At 41.4% G+C, this 18,011-nt stretch overlaps 1 protein-coding gene across 2 annotated transcripts; it reads left to right on the top strand.

Moving 5' to 3' along the window:
• The first annotated feature begins 5,488 nt into the window (after nucleotides 1-5,488).
• osgn1 (oxidative stress induced growth inhibitor 1) lies at nucleotides 5,489-16,920 on the top strand. Of its 2 annotated transcripts, XM_072381517.1 has the most exons (8): nucleotides 5,489-5,692; nucleotides 9,771-9,833; nucleotides 10,768-10,904; nucleotides 11,000-11,191; nucleotides 11,559-11,650; nucleotides 13,288-13,487; nucleotides 13,592-13,935; nucleotides 14,069-16,920. In XM_072381517.1, the coding sequence occupies exons 1-8, from the start codon at nucleotides 5,506-5,508 to the stop codon at nucleotides 14,660-14,662; spliced, it is 1,809 nt and encodes a 602-aa protein (XP_072237618.1). In that variant the 5' UTR covers nucleotides 5,489-5,505; the 3' UTR covers nucleotides 14,663-16,920. The 2 variants fall into 2 exon arrangements, with proteins under 2 accessions (XP_072237618.1, XP_072237619.1); XM_072381518.1 differs by lacking the exon at nucleotides 9,771-9,833.
• The last annotated feature ends 1,091 nt before the right edge of the window (nucleotides 16,921-18,011 follow it).

Raw genomic sequence — 18,011 nt, 5'->3', positions numbered from 1 at the left:
TTATGTACTGCTCAAAGATTTGCTTTTTATATGCACACAGACTGACAAGTCCCATCTTCTCTGCAAAGAACTGATATTTCAGACTGAAATACAAGCATTAGCGTAAATATGACACTTTTTGCAATGGTATAGATGTTATTTTATGTTTTGCTTGCTCTTGCACTCACCGCAGGACCAGTGAGGTGTAGAAAGCGCGTAACAGTTCACTGCTGCAGCATAGGGAAATATGTGCATAACCCAGACGTGCTCGCAGTCTTTGACTCCCTGTGAGCTGGGTCTAAATAAGAGTTTTTGCCCCAGTATAGTTTTAATGCTAGAAGACACGAGATGTCATGGATCAAAAATACAGACACCAAAACTAATGTTTAATATTATCTAAACCTTTGGAACTAGTCCTTCCACCTGCAAGGTGAGCACTGATCCGGGAACAAGACTAATCTACAGCAAAACATCACCAGCTGATATCATCCAGAGAAATAAAGAGTGTGCGCAGGTGATGTCAGGCAAGTCGCCGAGGTTGGGCCCATTTGCATACTCATAGACTCAAATTAAATGCAAATAAAACAAGTCAGAAGCATGGACGGGATTAAGTAAGGTAATTCTTAATATTTCAGTGTCCAATTTACATAAATGACTAAGATTACTTCAACTGCAGATGGCAACAGTGTTCATTTGAAACATTCTGTTGCATCTGAATGTGCCGTGCATGAAATTCATTAAAAAAAGGCTTTTAGGTTGTATTCCGATTAAAAAAAAAAAGAAAACAAGAACAGGGCGATCAAGGGAAGAAATGTCTTTTTAAAGCATTTTTTAAAATGTGTTGTTTCAGCCTTTTCTGACGCCGTAACCATGGAGAGTTTTGTAACGGCATGAGATTGAGGCAGATAAATGTGGGATAAATTAGCTCCTTGCTTCCATCCCATCCTTCCTTCTTACTATAGTTTGTGGCCAATTCAACACAACTGACCCATAGGTGAGGAGTAGTTTGAACATTCATTGACAAATTGACACTTTTTAGACGAATGTGGTTATTTTCATGTCATGGGATCAAATGTTGATCTGCTTGATAGTTTATACAGATGAGTAACCTTCTGTGTGAATTGCAGCTGGATAATTGTGAACAACTCTACGGTAAAAGAGCCAAAGTCCACCTCACCCACCAAAGTGGGTCTGTTCATTCCACAGACATCAACAGGTGCTAATGAGAAGGAAACGATGAATAGTAAAGATGCATTTTTTGTTACTAACTCTAAGAAATAAACTCTTCATGCATTTCAAACTGTAAGAGGAGTCTATTGCTTCTCTTTTAACAAGTCATCACGAGCATGTCATATGTGCAGCTGCAGGTTCTTTGCTTTCATTTTCCCAAAGGCTTAGCTGCCTCACTACTACAGACAACCGATGCTTCTCGTAATGACTCTATTATTTCACCCTGCATACACATTTTTGTCAGCTGCCCTGACTTCTTCTCTATGTAGCCTGTTAGCTCGCAGCCTAAGCTCACACTGAAACAACTCAGCAGCTCAAGTGCTCAGAGAATAACTTCTTTTCACTGTGGTGACCTCCAGAGAAAAATCTGCCACAGAAGTCCAAGCTGCGTGTTTCACGATGCTGCTGTGCTGCGTTATGCTTATACACTCACCGGCCGCTTTATTATTTACACCTTGCTAGTAAAAGGTTGGACCCTCTTTTGTCTTCAGTACGACCATATATCCATAAAAACAATTTTTTACAGGGAAGCCCTGACATCATCTTGGAGAAATGCCGTCACACTGTCTTGTTGCAGTGACTAACCAGTCGCTGTGGTGGACCATGAATGAGCAGCTCAATGAAGAGAAAACCAGCTCATAGAGATGGAAAGATCCAGAAGGCAGAGACATCGAGACCAGAGAGTTGCAGCAGGTGGTCAGAGACGTGATTTTATAAAGAAAATAATCAAAACATTAAAAAAAACAGAAAAAAAACAAGAAAAGAGGGTAAAAACAGAAAGAAATCCCATCTATTTTTCATTGAGAAATTTGTTTTTAAGGAAAACTCCATTCAATATGCAGTATGTTATTTTTCATATTAGGACACAGTTTGTTTATTGTTTTTTTCACCATTTAAAAAAAAAAATAGTCCACAAAAGTCACGAGATTTAAAAATCTGTATTCCAAGAGTGTCCTGCTCAAGACAGATAGCAGCTCAAGTCATACAAATAATCATTTAAACATGTCGTTATCATATAACAGAACTATAAAACTAAAATTTTAAAGATTAAGAGCTTAAAACACTTGAATATTTGGTCAACACAGTCACTGGAGGCCAAACATTTACAACCAGACAATCTTTGCCTCCAATATGTTGGACATTTGTTTGAGTTTATATGGAGAAACTGTCTCCTTAAAGCAGTGTTTCTCAATTCAACTCGTCACCAAGCTCTGCCGGGGCCTGATAAGGAGCCATTCATTTGAATCAGGTGTGGTGGAGGAGGGAAGCATCGAAAACATGCAGGGCAGTGGGTCATGAGGACCGGAATTGAGAAACACTGCCTGAAAGCAATTTGTGGAGTTTGTGGGCCTTAAAACTGTAAACTTAAAAGTACGCTGACTTTTTTTGTGCATATTTCTGCACTGAAACTGTCTTGGGGCGGAGATACCGCAGTTCACGACCTTTACGTCCAGCCCCGCATCGCACCGTTTTGCTTTAAAGATTGCTTGACATTTTTTGTGGGTTATTGATGGCATCTTAGTGGCCTCTTTATCAGAACAAATTAAATTCAAGTGTATGGCTGTAAGTATGCAGGGCTCACAAAAGAAATGTGTTTTTATGACAGTGGTGTCACATCCCACAACTTAAGCTGAAGAGCAGAAAAAATTCCACTTTTTTTGCGTTACTGTAGGATTTGAGTGATTTTGCCTATTCAAGGGATTTTTTTCCCAACTCTGTATGGACATTGGGGTAATATAAAAATAAATTACTGGAACGATGACAATAACTCCCTGTCTGTAGATAATGTTTAGAAGGTTATTATCACGGAATAAAAAGCAGAACCGGGAATACAAGCAAAAACCAAAACTGAACGCTGGCAACCACGAACCATGACTGCCCTCTAAAATCTGAAGGTGTTGAGACATTTCACTTCATAGCTGCAAACTGAGTGACAAACTTTCAAGGGACTTTTTCGATTTAAATTTGGACCAATCATGCTTTTTCTGCAAGTATTACTTAAATTAAAAGCAAAGTAAAAAAAAAAAAAAGGGGGGTGGAAGTAAATTACAAACACATTACATTACCTAAGCATGAGTCCACTGAAGACGAAACTCTCACTACACAGCTCTCTGCCTCAGGACCACTATGACCATCTTAGAGGGGTACAATCAGAAGAGATCCCACTCTGCTGACATTTCTGATAAAAACCAGCACCCCTAATTTAATGTATTTTCTCTTACTGTAGCATTTCTACACTGAAAGGTAATACTAAAGGCTAAACAGCAGTCAAATGTGGATGACGCATGGACACTGTGGCACATTGTCCTTCTGTGTGTGAATGAACTGTGATGTAACCAACCTTTAGCAGCCATGTTGGGGGACTCATCTGTAAATGCTGCCAACAGCAGACACGTGATGACCTTTCTGAGTCAGTCTAACCCAACATGTTCCTGCTTTGACCTCAGCCTCTTTATTTAGAATCACAAGGTAACTGCCTTATTTTAGGCGGTGGAAGTATAATCTTTACTGATCCCCAGAGAGGAATTTTACTTCTTTTAGGAGTTAGAAGTTGAAGAAAATAGACACAGAAGGTCACATTTGATGTGTCAGAGAACAATGGTGTTTCCTACAATCAAACATGGACATTTTGGCAATCTCTTGGCCGTATTTTATTCTTTTTTTCAGATAAAGTTAAGATCTTGGTTTGGGTTTTGATCGGTTTATCCCTGAAAAACAAACCTATTTTGTTTGGATATAAGATGAACTGATAGAAACTCTTTGAATTTAGCTAAATTTCGCTCTTCTTCTCTTTACTCTTGTCTCAGCTCAGGCAGATGCCTACTGTCTTCGGAGTCTGGACCTATCAGAGGTTTTTTTTCCTTTTCTTCTCAGTGTTTGGAAAGAAATAAGATGGGCCAGAACCAGGAAGTTTCACGGATGCACAGGTCAGCACAAATGTGGAATAAATGTCCATTTATTTAACAAAGCTGAGGTCAAATGGTGGTAATCTGTCATCAGAATAAGCAAAAAATCCAGGAACAGAAAAGATGGCGAGGAAATCCTAGGCAGAAAACGGTTAGAAAGCTAGATGTAGCGGTAATAAGGCAATATGTGTGTATATAAATGTACCAGAAGTAACAGTAACAGAAAAGATGGTGAAGGATAAATGGGAAAACAAACCTGAGAAAATTTCAGAACAGAATGGAACAGCAAAGAATAAAAGAAAGAAATCTCATTGGTGTTTAGGGGATTTTTATCTTTGTGAGCCCTTCAGCGACTTTTGTTGTGAGTCGGAACGGTAAAAATAAAGGGAGCTGGTTTGAAACAGCTGACTTAATTATCAGATAGGAATGAAAAGAATGTAGACGCGCGTCAGGTTTTGTTGTTTGAATTAGCAGGATGTGGCATTAAAAAATCTTCTCAAATTTTGTAACTACACATCTTAAGCTTTCAGTTTCAGGAGCAGCAGTCAGGTGACAGCAGTTTGTTCGTCGAGAAACTGAAAAGCCCCATCGCAGGATGACATGCTGCAAATTTAATTCTTTTTCATTCGTTTTACTCAGTTTTTATCTAACCAGGAAGTTCCCATTCAGATACCAGTTCGCTTCTTCAAGGGAGTCCTGGTCAAGTTGGCAGCATAAGACACAGAATAACAAACGCTTTCATACATAAAAGCATGTTAGTATGCGACAATATCAAATGAAACAACGGCTTAAGGTTCACCTTCATTTAAAAAACACCTAAAACAGGAACTGAGTTTAAAGATTCTTGACAAAATCATTTGAGACGATGTTATGATTCTAGCCGAATTCTCCCTGTATTTGAAAATGAGAGTAACCCAGACGTTTTCAACCTCTGAGGCAGATTACATTTGATAAAAAAAAATGCGTGTGAGTGTTTAACATGCAGGAGTCTCTCCTTCCTACAAAATCCATCTCAGCAAAAATTCATCCTGGGGAGCGTTTCAACTCCTAAAATGCTGCTGGAGGAGATGGAGAAAGTAGAAATTATAAGGATTATTTGAAGATGGCATGATACAATAATTATAAATGTGTCTTTCTTTCTTCCTTCCTTCCCTGCTTTTCTTCCTTCATTCCTTGCTGCATAATAAATGTACCTTTACTCATAAAAACTAAAGGTGTGAATCCTCTAGTCAGTCCCGTGTTCGCTCCATCTCGCAATAGTAGACGATCTTTGTTTATTATGACACAAAGGGAGGGGCTGAGAAGGGGGCGTGTCTATAAGGCACAGGGGAGCAGGGCTGCCGCTGATTGGCTGTCGAGCCGGGATTCCGCAGCTCTATATAACAACTGAATGAACGGCTCCGGACCTCAGCAAAAGCGCTACGTAGCACGTGCGGAAGGCACAGACAGAAGAACAGGCGGGGAGCCGCGACATCATCCTTCATCTGAAGGAAAAACAGAATATAAAACACGCTTCTCTACTCGAAAGACGTTGCGAGCTCACAGAGGACGCAGAGCCTGTTCTCCAGGAGGTTTCTGTGAGTAATACCCTTTTTTTTTTTATCCCTGCAGGTTTGTGTCAGAGAGGGTGTGCGGCCCGCCGGCTTACAAACGAGTCAGTATGGCGTTATTAACCTTGGCTGTGATGGCTGTGGACTGAGGGGTCGCAGCGTGGAGAGAGCAGCTCCTCCTGCAGCTCACCGGCCGGCGGGTGGATGGTGCTCTATCGACCGGTTACATGTCCAGTCACACGGCGGGACCCCTGCCAGGGTCTCCTGCTAAATTTAGACAATAGACTCAGTTGATAATGACTATGGTAATGACAGATGACGTTTTATGGAAATGCTTGCACGAGAAACAAAAATACGTTTTCACCTGATTAACTATTGCTACTACACAAAAATAATTCTCTATTTGTATTTATTTTCAGATGATTAGTTTTTCTTATTGTAAGCATGTCTTATAAGTTACAAAAAAGCCTCAATTTTTTACAATATATGTTAAAGAAATAGAAAATATTCACAGTTTTTCAAGCGCAGGACTAATTAAAATACTTTTAACTTGCAACAAAATGGTCCCAAATGTAACTAAAGTCATACAGTGCGACACTGTTCAGGTTTTATTAACAATATGTGGTGTCTGAGTAGTGTTTTAATGTCTGTAAGATGGAGATGACACACACAGAGCCCTCTGCTGTGTGCTTGTGTACATATCTGCTAATAACAGGCTGATTTACATAGTTTTGCTTTTGTAAATCTGAATAAATGTGCTTTCTCCCAGTGAGGCAACAATCTAAAAAGCTTTATATGTTATCAGTGTTTTCATTGTTTTGTGTGTAAACATGAGGCATTGCTGTAGGCATCTGTAGGCGTCTTTGTCATATTTGTGAGCATACTGGGAACATCGTGTGCTCAGTTTACCTTAGATTATTCTCATTAATTCTCACGCTGGGAGATTTTAAAGTACTTGTTGTTGCATAGAAAAATGGCTCAAGTTTTCCAATCTATCTTTGTGGGTTGTTGGTTGTGTAGAAACCGTCGCCCGTCAGGACGCACTGGAATTACAAGAGACTTACAGGATGGAGGTCAGAGGTCGCAAGTCACACACAGAACCTAAAACCCTGAAACACTAATGAGCGATGACAGTGGATCATCTGCTGCTGTCATGACCAAAGCAGCAAAAAAGTCTTTAAAGGCTGTCCGTAACAAGCCTGCAGAGGTGATGTTGACATATTCGAGGTAATCAGCTTCTGTCACAGAATCCCAAAACCATCGGAGTACACCAACTCCGCTGTGGGCTTTGGGACTCCAGCAGGACTTTTGTCGATCGTGCAGTAATGATTAAAATCTCATTAGCCGTCTGGTCGGTGCAGATGGCAGATAGGCCAGGCAGCCGCAGGGCTTTATTACGTCGGCATCCATACAGGTTTGGAGGGTTAGAGGCAGAGTCATGTAGGATGTTACATAAAAGGAGAGATAAGATGGATAAGACTCTGGGCCGTGCTGTATTTGCAGGAGGTATGTGGGAAGAGACGGGGGTGTCCGCTATCTGTTGCATTTTGGCATTTTTCCTCTCATTTTCACTTTTCCAGAGACTCTTTGGGGTCTTCTTGGGTGTTGGTTTGGAGCCTGTAAAACAAGCCTTTGCTCACCCTCAGAGGAAGCCGACACATTCTGGTGTTTGTGGTTGTTAGAAGTGAGACATTCAGAATCGGCCTGTTGCACGCACACACTGTCACAGCCACTGTTGCACCCAGTAATGCTCTCTGAAGGACCAGGTGCTGCATCCCTGTTGTCATTACCGTGATGATCAGTACCAGCAGAAACCTGTTTGGCTGCTCGATTCTTTGCCTGTGGGATTTTATCTGACAGTGAGCAGCAAACAGAGGAAATGCAGTAACACGGTATGACTATTGTAGTATTTCACGCTCCGCTTCTAAACTTTAGCTCATCTAAAAAGCTTCAAAATAATCCACTCATAGATTTGAAATGGGCATTAATCTGCATTAATGTACAATTTCTGTTGCAGAAAGCAACTATTTCTGCTGTGTTTTATGCTAAACAATAGTTTATTAGGCTTTAGGGACCAAGAAAGGCCGCTGGACATGACAGCTGATGGCCAGTGTTGTGCGTCATCCAGTAGCTGAAGCCATCGTGCATCTTTATTGTTTTACATGCGTAAAGATTACGCCCGCACATCATGGACAGTGGTTGATCTCATGCAAGAATTCACCAATTAAAAGTGTCACGGTCCGATGCAATGACCCACTTATCTGATCTTATCTGCGGGAAGGTTATGGCCCAGAATGAAAACATGGGCGTGGAAGGTAAATAAACGCAGCATGCTGCTCAGCTCATGTGACTCATCAATTTAGTAATTCAGTCAAACTCATATGAGGTGGATTTATTCTGCTGTTTACATGCAGCAGGGGGGGGGGGGGGGGGGGGGGGGGCGTCGTGTCCCGCGTCACAGGACGCTTCACATGCTCAGCGGCTCCAGTTATAGCTAATGAGGAAAATATATCGGAGTGTGTTTAATCTGCACACTGAGAAATGAAGGCTTCCTTTCTCAGAAATCTCAGTATCCTGCCAGTAAATTGTCCTTCAGGTTAGAAAACATCTTCCCTGACAACCCTTAACAGGTTACAGCTCAGAAGGAAATGTTCCTTCACTTTGACTGTTTGTTTTGCAGAATTTCATTTTTTTTCACACCTTTATTCAGTTGAAAATGGCTAAATTCTCTTTTTCTTGAGCAAACACTGAGCTCCTCTGACCGTGCTTCTCCTTAAATCCAGCGTTAGTCACCTTCCCAGCTGGAAAACTTCTCCACTTTGTTCCAGAGAATGACGGAAACTAATTATCCGATCAATGCAGTTTCAGAAGGGAACTGGGCTACTAGGTCTGCACGTAGTCCTCGACTGTATGTGTGTGTGTGTGTGTGTGTTCAGTAAAGTCTGGCATTGAAACCCACTCAGCTCTGGGCTCAGCGCCAACGTCAGCGCTACTCTTATGTAACCCTTTTTATCTCCCGCTCAGCATGTCTCCTTGTCTCACGCTGGTTCTGGTTCATTCCTTCCTCTTTTTGCTTCTTCCCTCCCTTGCCTCCTTTTTCTCACTACTGCTCCTCATATGTTTACCTTATGCTTCGCCTTTCTGTCCCCCACTTCTTGTTCTCTCTCCTCACGTTTTTTTCCTCTGCTCACATTTCTCCGTTCGTCTGTGTAAGCATGACGCGGCAGTTTGTCGAAAGTAACCGACACTGTCCACAGATGTCCTCAGATAGCCTTGCCCAGCCCTCTGCAACTGTGTGAGTGAGCGAAATCATTACTAACATTACGATTAATGGCAAACGCACCCCGAAGCCACACAAAATGACTTATGTGAATAAGTTTAAATGTGAGACAAAGAGTTTCTGTGCAGGAAGGATGTAGGAAACAAGCTGTAAGTGGAAAGTGGGAGCACCCACTTGCACTTGCTTTTTATTGTCATTTTTTACTCCATTTTTTTTACATAAAGTTGGCATTAAGCTCTTGCTCACTTGTCCTTCACTTAGATTGATGCACATTTAAATCAACTTTTTGCTAACTTTTGAGCTTTTGGAGTTTTTCTGGACAAATTAAAGGGGATTCACGCTGGGCTATGAGTGTGACATTCTAGATGTTTCAGAGCTGTGAAGCCAAAGTTTTAATCGAGCTGTTTATTAATGTACTCTCACATGTTTGAAGAAGAGGAGGTGCACTTGTGGTGAAATTTGAGCTGTGAGAGCAGCATCCTCCGGCTGATGAAACTACCGGATTGTGTAGACTGCCAAGAATCGGAATCACAGAAAGAAGAGGAAATCGTCTTTCCAAACATGTCTTCGACGCAGTGTCATGCTCACTTCCTGTGATTTTTAAGGCTGTCGCAGTCTCGTGTCTGAGCATCTTTTGTTTGCTTTTGGTAAAATTGCCGGGTTTAACTGTGAGACACGCAGGGAAAGTGGGATCAGACTCACTGACTCACCATTATTACTTGTCTCAGCAATGATTAACTACCGTAGTTGGAACTGTTTGAGAAAAAGCATGGCGATGGCATGAACAATGCTCTGATCATAACAATATTATCCTTTTCTTTGCAGTCACAATGGACCTTCATGATAAAGAAAATCTGCCTGGGGAGATTTTACCCGTGGTGATTATCGGTAAGCGACTTAACTTGCTGATTATGTTGTGAGGAAACTCAAGGGAGCCTTAACAGGAAGCTCTAATAGCTTCCAATTTGTGAAGCTTAACATGCAGCTATGAAGTAAATCTGTTGAGTGTTAAAGCAGATGTGCTGCTGCACACAAGATGAAGAAAAAGACATTTCAGCAACAGGAAGATCGTTGTGGAAGTCTTTTGCAGTAATCTTGGCCTCCAGTAAAAACACGTTGCTACAAGTTGTCAAGACTTGATGTTTAATTGCACAATGACACCACTTGACTTAAGGAATTGAAATACCACTTTGGAATTAGGGGGAACACCGAACTGTAGGAATGATTTAAGTGTTTTTAAGGAAATTAAAGTCAGTTCAGTATGTTTTTATAAACTAAATGTGTGAAAGTGAGTAAGTGAAATCCAATTATCATCATGAGCGTGTGTGTTAGAGGCTTTGTGTTTGGCTCTTGTGTGTCTGGAATTGATGAGTTATTTGTTTTATATAAATTGCACTCAGACCTGCTGAGTCATGCTGTATGTCCCATTGACTTTAAAATCGCTGTTCTTCAGTGTATGTTTTAGCTGTCGTATTGTTGCATTTTATACATTTAGTTGCTCTTATTTTAACAGACAGTTTATAAAGTTTATTCTGATTTTCTCTTAACTTTGAAAGTTGTTCAATTTAGCACCTTTTCTGCCTGCAAACTATTTGCAATTTCAATTTCAAAATGCGTATTTGAATATATGAAAAACCACTGCAGGACAAACCATAGGAAACAACCCCCTGCTGGTGTAACCATAGCACCCCAGGGCACACATAAAATATGCACACGACAACAAGAGCCCCCAGAGCATTGTGCTGATTTACACCGATTAGCCACAACAGTTTGACCGCCACCAGAACTCATCTGGCCCTGTTTGTCTCTGTGTGTTTCTCAGGTAACGGCCCCTCAGGGATTTGCCTGTCCTACCTGTTGTCAGGTTACACCCCCTACCTGTCGTCTGAGGCATGGCACCCAAACCCTTTGCTGCACAGCAAGCTGGGTGAGCAGCCTCACCTGTCGCTGCTGGAGCAGGTACCAAACAAAATGTGCACTTTTAATTTCAGTGTAAAGTTGGGTGCAATTAGTGAACGGTGCCTCACGGTGGCTCTCATCCCGTCCGTCTGCAGGATCTGGAGTACCTGTGCGAAGGGCTGGAGGGACGATCGTCCAATCCTGTGGCGGTACTCTTTGATTCGCTGCTGTTGCCTGACAGTGACTTTGGATTGGACCACACGTCTCCCTTGGAATGGCGGTACGAGCCGGAGCGTGCTATTCCTCACCTGGTGCTGGGAAAGGGCCCACCTGGAGGAGCGTGGCATGTACGTAGCTGACATGAATGATTTCATACGTAAATAACAGATGTTTATGTAGTAAAAACAAGTGTATTGAATGTTTATTTTATGTATATTGAGTAATTTGTCTAAATTTGGCTTCAAATCATATATAATAAGCTAGTTAATGTTAAGCTACTTAATGTTATCTCTTTTTTAACCAAATGTCAACCATTTATTTTTCGAATACTTTCTCAACATAATAAAGCAACCCCACAACGGAGTCTTTCTTCTACCTTGCCTCTTATTCATACACACTGACCCTCCGATATGCATGTAACTCATTTTCAAGAGCATAAGGACCTAGAAGTGAAACTCAGCCTGTCTGATGTTAGTTTCCTGTGTCGTGTTTCAGGCCATGGAAGGCTCCATGCTGACTCTCAGTCTGGCTAACTGGATGGAACTTCCCGGACTTAAACTGAAGGACTGGATGAGAGAGAAACGGAGGTCTGATCATCATAAAACCCTCTCATTTTGTTCATAGCACACACAACTCTTATAATAAAGTGTGTTGAAATGCAGAAGAGCTCATAGAAAACTAAAGCCTCACGATATCAAAAGGATCAAAAGCATTCACAGAAACTTTATTACTGCAAGTTTTTTACTCCTTTTTTTCCAGTTGAGTTACACTCAAAATAGAAGACGAGGGACTGCAAAAACTGTGCAAAATCCCAATCTTGAGTTAATGTTTTTTTTTTCAGCTGAGAGCAAAACACAACATTATCATGTGTGTTACAATATTAATATTTAATTTTTTGAGGCAGAAAAAAGTTAAAGTCACATAATTGTGAATTAAGTTACAGTTTTTAAACAAGGCTGGTACTAAGAGACATTAAATAATGATGAGATTTAGCTCTCTTTAAGATGAAAGATGACCTCTTTTTCCCTATTTTCTTTTGAGTACGGCTGTCACAGCTGGATTTGTTAAGTTTTTTCCTTTTCAAGGTTTTGTTTCCAGTAAGCAACCACTACTCTGTTTATTATAGTCAAGTATAATGTGGCCTACTGATGATACTCTGCAGCCAAGTTTATTTACTCCCAATTAGTTAATGTTTCACATTTTAATTTTGGCAATATTTCAGTTTTGCTTTAAATTCCCTTGAAACATGGCTAATTTAGCGTTAAGGGTGTGAGCTATGACTTTGATCCAAATTTCAGGAAATTATTTGCTTGCTGACAACATGAACTAAACTTTGCTAGCTAGAGAAAACATTTGTACTGTTAACCAGAAAATAATCCCATCAAAATTTGCTCACTAGCTGACAGACATTCACAGACAACCTTAGTGCTAACATTGCAGGCTGAAACCTGAGCTAAATGTTTGCTCACTGCCAACCTGGACACTTAATTAACAGAAAACATAAAACAAAAAGAAAATATTAATTAAATGGCCTCTGGAACTAGCAAGAACTAGCTAACAACCTTAACAGAATTCTTTTCCAGCTACTATGCTTGCTTTAAAAAGACACTAAAGAAAGAAGATGCTATTTTTGTAGCTAAACTAGATTAGCAACCCTAAGTTAGCTAACCTAAATTAGCTATAAGTCAATGAGCCTTACTATCACAGTGCTGTTGTATTGATGGTAGATATACTACCAATGTGTTGAGTACAGTGATTAAATAACCACTAAATAATTGAATATACCCTTTTAAAACCCTCCATGGTCTGACGATACATTTATTGGCTAAAATGCTAAAAAGGTCTTAAACGTATTTTACCACTGGGACAATGAGTGGACTTAATTTACAACACTGTCCACACCTCAGATGGCCTTATGTCTTTGTAAATTTACACATAGATACATGCTAGATGCTCTGAAGAACAAAGTATGTACATGTGCGAGTCTCTCTTCAGTTTTGTTTTACAAATGACTCCAGCCAAGCTGAACACAGCTTGATTTGCATAAAGCAACACTTTAGCGTCATAACAACCAACTTTTATGGTTCCTGTTCACCTCCCTTAGACTTTAGCCATATACATACATTTATCTTATCTGGTTCCTGTTCTCTGATAGTGCTCCATGTTGCAACACATTTGTGTTTATTATTATTGAAAAGTATTTTCTTGGTCTTTATAATTGCAGGAATGTGAGAAATGATCGTGCCACACCGGCGGAAATAGCCTCCTACTACGAACACTATGTTTCCCTGATGTCCTTAGAGCAGAACTTTGCTTGTGGGACCACTGTTACCTCTGTGACCAGGCAGCCTGGCAACCAAGACGGGTTGCCGCCCTGCTGGAGAGTGACGGGACTGCAGAGGAGGGAGGGAGAGGTGCTTGGAGGTACAGTGAAAGGAAACAGTCCTGATGAGGGTTGCTGCTTCTGTTTTTAAAGATGAAGAAAGCACCAAATATTCAGCTTCTTGTTTCTTTTCTCCTGCGTCTAGATGGTTCCTCTGTTTCGGAGCAGGTGCCTTTCTCCCTGTTGGCCCACAATGTGGTGCTGGCGACGGGGACGCACGACATCCCCGCCAGGCTCGGCGTGGAGGGAGAGTCGCTGCCCTTCGTCTGCCACTCCTTCTGGGAACTGGAGGCAGCCATCTCGCGAGGTGAGCTCGACCAGTCCTCAGACCCGGTGCTGGTGGTGGGGGCGGGGCTTACGGCAGCCGATGCAGTACTCGCGGCCCACCACCTAAACACGCCTGTGTACCACGCCTTCAGACGCTCGGTCACGGACCCCGGTCTCATCTTCAACCAGCTGCCCAAGCTGCTCTACCCTGAGTACCACAAGGTGAGGACATTGATACCTGAGGGTGCTGATGGATATTTTTGTAAATGTCATGACTCAAGAGTTGAGTATTTGCCCCGGTTTATGAGGAACAGCTTCAGAAGTTAACCTCTATGTCTCACCCTTTTGTCTCCAGGTTCATCAGATGATGATCCAGCAACAGTACCAACTAAACCCTCTGACACAGGAACATGCCCAGAACCTTCACCCCAGCTCCACTCCTTCCTCTCCTCCCTCCCCCTCTCCATCCTCCTCCAGCACCACTTCAACCACGTCCTCCTCCTATCCCGGTTACCTGAGTTTCCCGCGTTACAGAGTTGTGGCATTCCGACCTGACCGGAAGTGCGTCCTGGAGTCAGACTCCGGCGAGCAGACGGTAGTCCAGGTCTCCAAGGTGCTGGTCCTGATTGGCGCCCACCCCAATCTTTCCTTTCTGGACGACAACGGGCGTTCATTAGGCATCAACCCAGAGGAACCGATCTCATGCCGGAGGAACCCGATCGAGGTAGACCCGTTCACGAACGAGGTGGTCGCAGCAGATGGGCCGGGCATGTACGCCATGGGCCCATTAATCGGTGAGAACTTTGTCAGGTTCCTAAAAGGAGGAGCGCTGGCTATTGCTAGCGATTTTGCTAAGAGACAGAGCGGAGGAGGAGGAGAAGGAGCTCCGCCCACAGACAGATGGCTGGACAGACGAGTGAGCACAGAAGCAGAGGTTCTGGACTCGTAGCAAGTTGACTGAAAGGTTGAGTGGACTGAAACAAACAGACCTATTCTGATCTGACCGAGACTGAACAGCAGCAAGAAGTCGTGTTTCCCAGAGTTACGAACGCTGCTGGGGTGTTTCAGCACGTGAAACAGGCGACGGGAGCTCCACGACTGGACCTGCGCTGGTTTGTGTGCTTGTCTGAAGAGAAAGACAGAGAGCTGTGCTGATCAAATCCAGCTCGTAAAATAAGAGATCAGTCTGAGGGCGATTGAGCTGTTGAAGGTGTAACTCAAGGGCGGGACGCGTTTATCACCTGGAAATTCTCCTGTTGGAGCCTGTCTGACATCTAATCAGAAATCAGTATGGTTTCATGCTTTACATAAAGACATAGCAATACAGATAAATAAGGATCTTTTAAATTTTCATAGAAGAAATCTTGACCACAGTTTTCAAATTGTGCCAATTACTTCTTTTGCTGCTTTTAAAATTTCAACTCAAATTTCTCTGCTGCACTTTTTCATCACTTATCGGCGGTGATAAGTCTGTATTAAGCTGAAATCTTCTGACAAAACAGGCTGAAGTACACCTACGCTACTCCTAAATTACTTCTACAATACAAAAGCCAAGTTTGCTTCTGGTTTCCATTATCTGAAACTGGTCCAGAAGTGCTATCACTACAGCAACCCCGTGGCTTGATTTTACATCATATGTAAACAATCCAACACCTGTTGCCTTGACAACAGCCTTCTCTTGAATGGGGATAATTAACATGATTCATGTCATGTTGTTGCAATAAGTTGTCATAAACACTCAATGGTCAGTGGTTTCTCTCTGTATAATTTCTCTGTGTTTTTAAGTTATGGGTTATAACATTTTATGAACCTGTGGTGCTTTTGTTTCTATATCAATGAGGTTTTTCATCATAAAACTGTACTTATTCAGCATCTAAACAAAAGAAAAATTCATAAATACATATTTTTTTTCTAATTCCCTCAGTGAAAATGTTTGATTTGAAGCTGTTGTAACATCAGAATTTGGCTTTTCTTATATTTGCTGACTTCAAATGCACTTCTCAAAAGGATTGAATCCTTTTTTTAAAGGTCCGATTTGCCGAATTGGGCTCAATCTAACAGCAATTAAAAGATTAATAAACGTAACTTTGTTAAGGAATCCAAATTTGACTTTCTGTCTTCCTCAGTCTAAGAGACTCCAAAAACAGATGAGGAATATTTATGTGGATGTGCAAAAACATGCTGAAGGTACTAAGCACTGAAGATTGTAAAGATCTGTCCGGATCTGTCTACATCCACAAGGATGTTCATTAAAACCTTGTTTTGCTCTAATGTAAACTCATTAGCCTTTTTTGTGCATTTTCTAAATAACCGTGAGAGATCTAGCTGTAGACGTTAAATATTCTGTACAGATGTGCGGTGCTTGCAGGTAAATCACTGAATACCTCCAAGCTCCGGCCGTCACACTCAGCGTCAAACCTCCTCGTTTGAATTCTTTTAAAGTCACAAATACATACTTAAGAGTTACTCAAACAGAGGGAAAACTACTTGTTTCTGGGACTATTTTCATCGGTGGATTAATACACGTTTGGCTGTGTTGTCTGCACATCTGTAGTCGCACAGCAGTGCGTATGGGACTGAGTCGAAGTAAACTGTCTCCACAAATATTGAGAGTAACAGCTTCCAGTGGGATTTGTGGCATTCTGATCAGAAGTTATCAGCAACTTGTAACATTATCATTGACTAAAAATTTTTCAATATTCCACATTGTGATTGTTTGTTTCTCACTTTTACCAGATCAGTTCGGTCATTGATCTATATAATGACCTGGTTCATTTTGATTTCCAAGAGCAATTAGAATGTTTTTTTTTTATCACCAGAGGAGCTGCGATCTGAGGATGTTTCGCATTAAAGAATTCTTAAATGACAGAACGATTCATTTATTGGTTAATAGACATATTTTCACCAAGAGAGATTACATTTTTTTTACTGGCCAGTTTAGAGTATTGACGGTTGTTTTCATATATCATGTACCATATCAGGAGCCAACAGTGCCTTAAAGATTCATCAGTAACTGCTTTACATGCTGTTTAACAGCTGATTGAAAACGCCTCCATCTGAATGTGTCTGTTGCAAATGCAGTAAAAATCACGTCCAGTCTCCTTTGAGTTGCTTTTAACTTCCAAAAGAGTGATTTGTGTGTTAAATTTAAAGTTTTCCACATGTATTTGTACGCGGGTTTGTATTAAATAGCATATTTACAGGAAATGTGTGTCCGTGTCTGATTTTTAACTTTGTTTACTGTTGGTGTGTCTGCAAATGATTTTCACCAGTGATGAATATGTCTATTCATTTCTGTCCAACATGCTGCCACCTTCAGTTCACGTCCCTCAGCACTGCTGCGGATGCAGTTTGGAGGGTTGGTGAGAACATCATCATGGATGCTTGTAGGGCCATTTTATCTAAGTTATGCAGTTTTATTAATTAGTTCGCTTACAGGGTATTTTCTATTTATGGAATGTTTTACTCTAGTATTTAAAGAAAGTGTCTCATAATGAAAGTGAAACTGTTGAAGCGCTTCATGTATAATGAGGTTTAGAAAAGTGGCGTTTGGATCCAGAACTGCAAGACTGTAGGTTGCACCATCAAATCTCCAGAAACCAGCAGTGGATCATGCAGCAGAGGGCGCTGCTTTGCTGTTTCCTCTGAACTCAACGCTCGGTTCGTCCTCCGTTACTCTGACAGAAGACCCCAGTCTTTCCCGTCATGATGGGCTTTTCTTCCTCCCCGGTGATCCTGGCCTGCTCCTCATCTATTAGCTCCTCGATTTCCATCTCTGTGTTTTTGGAAGTAAATGCGTTCTGCTGTAAGGTCACCCATAGAAAAAGGAAGAATGGATGAATGCAGACCACATGATCACAGTTTCCTACAACACAGATTTATGAGACAGTATTCCACACACAATCCTGTGAAATTACTACAGCCTCAGTTTCAAAAAAGTTGAAACACTGTGTAAAATACAAATATAGATTTAGTAAGAAAGAACAACATAAAAGCTAAAAGTGAGACATTTTCCCACTTTTAACAACAGTCTGTAAACATCTGGAAATGAGGAGACCAGCTGTTAGACCTTTGGGGGAGGAATGTTGTCCCATTCCTGTCTGATGGAGGATTCCAGCTGCTCAGCAGTCCTGGATCTTCTTTCTTTATTTGAAATGTTTTCAGTTGGTTAAAGGTCTGGACAGCAGCAGGTCAGTCTTGTGGTTTAACACTGTCTTTCTGAACTATGCAAATTCCCCGAAAGAGACGTCATCTGGATGGGAGCATATGTAGCTCTAAAACCTGTGTAAACCTTTCCA

The sequence above is a fragment of the Leuresthes tenuis genome, unplaced genomic scaffold, assembly GCF_036924035.1.
Source record: "Leuresthes tenuis unplaced genomic scaffold, fLeuTen1.0.hap1 SCAF_3, whole genome shotgun sequence".
NCBI lineage: Eukaryota > Metazoa > Chordata > Actinopteri > Atheriniformes > Atherinopsidae > Leuresthes > Leuresthes tenuis.
The sequence above is the reverse complement of the archived record's forward strand: the minus strand, read 5'-3'. Positions and strand labels throughout refer to the sequence as shown.